General features: G+C 42.2%; 1 protein-coding gene across 1 annotated transcript in view; it reads left to right on the forward strand.

The window, feature by feature from the left end:
* Nucleotides 1-2,500, forward strand: part of usp22 (ubiquitin specific peptidase 22) — a 27,285-nt gene that overhangs the window by 23,842 nt on the left and 943 nt on the right. Inside the window, exons 11-13 of the mRNA XM_060863849.1 lie at nucleotides 1,165-1,227; nucleotides 1,352-1,501; nucleotides 2,205-2,500. The exon at nucleotides 2,205-2,500 is cut by the window's right edge and continues 943 nt beyond it. Of these exons, the coding sequence (XP_060719832.1) occupies nucleotides 1,165-1,227; nucleotides 1,352-1,501; nucleotides 2,205-2,247 (256 nt within the window). The 3' untranslated portion in view covers nucleotides 2,248-2,500. The remainder of the gene's footprint in view (nucleotides 1-1,164; nucleotides 1,228-1,351; nucleotides 1,502-2,204) is intronic.

The raw sequence follows: 2,500 nt of genomic DNA on the forward strand, positions 1-2,500 counted from the left end.
ACCGTGTGTGTTTTGCTGTAGCAGCTCACTGTTCAAGTTCTGCAGTCAGAATGAAGTCTATTGCTTCTGTAACCTCTGAGGCCATTGCTGCTCTTCAAAAGCTAGCTTAATACCATTAGCTATAGAACAGTCCATGTTCTCTCTGGAGATGGTGGACACTTTGCAAATGCAGATTGCTCAGTCTCTCTTTTCTGATCGTCTTTGAATGTTGAAGTAGTCACTCTTAGTTGAAGTTTGACTAAGTGAGCTGAGCATATTGTGCATTTCTTTTGAGAGGTTGCATGATCTCCCATTTTCTCCACTTTGTTGATGAAAGCCTTCATGGTGTTTTGGAAATTCTTCCATACTTCTCTGCTCATCGATAACTTAACAATGAGATACTGTACATGCCTTCAGGGGTCTCAAAATCAAGACAGTATCTACATCTATTTACAGTATTTATGCATGTAGGGTGTGAGTGTGTGTGTGTGTATACACTGTCCACTTTATTAGGAACATGTTCTCTTCCTGATGATGATGAAATCATGCACAAGCTGGAAAAGAACTTTGATGTTTACGTCATACAGAATGATGGAAAAAGTCTTGATTACTGTGACTATTGTTGCATGGTTATTGGTTCCAGATGGGATGGTTTTAGTGTTTCAGAAACTGTCTCATAGAGTTTTTATACCAACAGTCTCTAGAGTTTTCTCAGAATGGTATAAAAAAATAAATAAATAAAACCCCGGTGAGTGAGTGAGGTAGTTCTGTCGGAAGAAATGACTTGGTCAGAAGAAAATGGCCAGATCGGGCGAGCAGCCTGAAGGGACACGGTAACTCCATAATCACTCATTTCAACCACTATGACCTGAAGGAGCAACACCAGCAGAATTCACACCAGGTTCCTCTTCTCACAGCCAAGAACAGGAACCTGAGGCTATCGTAGGCGCGCCCTCACTCTTTCTCTCTCTCCCTCACTCTTTCTCTCTCTTACTCGCGCTCTTTCTTACTCATGCTCTCTCACACTCACTCACACACACACACACACACACACACACACACACACACACACACCTTGTAGTACCCAGATTCAGGGTATTGTAAACCTGGATGATGTATTCAGGAGACGTGAGTTTGCCCACATGCTCAGAATACTGTATGAATAATAAATGTTTGTGTTTACAGTAAAGAAAGCCGGATGAACGGACAGTACCAGCAGCCAGTAGATTCATTAAACAACGATAATAAGTGAGTGCATCCTCGTGGCTTTACCTCCTCATCAGTTACTGTGCCGTGCTGGTGTTTCCCAGCTGTTCATCATGAATCTTATTGTCTGTCATCTTTCCATATTTCCCCTCCCTACTGTTTGTAGGTATTCTCTCTTTGCTGTAGTGAATCACCAGGGCACACTGGAGAGCGGCCATTACACCACGTTCATCCGCCAGCATAAGGACCAATGGTTTAAATGTGACGACGCCATCATCACTAAAGCCAGCATTAAGGACGTGCTGGACAGTGAAGGGTCAGTCACGCTCACGTTTAGAGCAGTGCCTCAAACCAGATTACTAGCATGTCTGTTGAGCATGTGGCAGCTATAGGAAGGTGATCACATACTAAAGTACATCCTAAAAAGCAAGAATTCCTTCTACACATTGGCAACTGTAGAGTAGAGTAATGCGTAGAGTTTTAATGACACGATAGATTGAACCATCTGGGCTCTCGTTTATCAGTAGTATAGACACAGAAATACATTAATATTTAGATGGCACTAAGTTTACTTTGTGGATTGAAGGTCTACCATTAAAAGAAACTGTAATGATGCAGGAAAGATGCATCCTGTAATAATGCTTTCTTAACATTAAGGATAGTTGTGGTGCACAAAGAGGAGCATTCTAAGATGAGAACTCACACGCCAACAGCAGCAAGAGATCGCACAGCTGAACTTCAGTCTAGTCACATCCTCTGTGCTGAGAAATGTAGGCTGCTTTTGTACAATTCAGGACGAGTCCAGAGGGACCGTGTTGCGAAATCCAGCCTACTTTTTTTGGGGGAGTTGCAGCTAGATAAACAAGGGCTGAGATCCACCGAAGTAAGGAATATGATTGGTGGAAGAAAAAAAAAACGAGTAGGACTGATAAACGAGGCCACGGGTATCATCCATCATCATTTAAGTGCATCCTCCAGTCACTCCTTATTTTAAGAGTTATTTCTGTTCTTTTTTGCAGGTATCTGCTGTTTTATCATAAACAGTTCCTTGAGTATGAGTAACCTCCAAAATCAGATGTTTCAGATGGACACCTAAAGAGAAGGACCAGAAGAGTGAATGGGATGGAGAAAGAAAAGCAAAGCAGGCAGTCAGGCTCACACAAGTACAGCTGGGGGCGGCAGAAACAGCAAAAACACGCACAACTACTATCATTATTCCTAGCGTAAATCAAATAATAAAATAACCAAATGCATAGCTAACTAGCTGAGAAGTGAGTGGAGTGACAGAAGATGAAGCTAAGGTCTGTTTCATGTG

Source organism: Tachysurus vachellii, chromosome 2, assembly GCF_030014155.1.
Source record: "Tachysurus vachellii isolate PV-2020 chromosome 2, HZAU_Pvac_v1, whole genome shotgun sequence".
Lineage (NCBI taxonomy): Eukaryota > Metazoa > Chordata > Actinopteri > Siluriformes > Bagridae > Tachysurus > Tachysurus vachellii.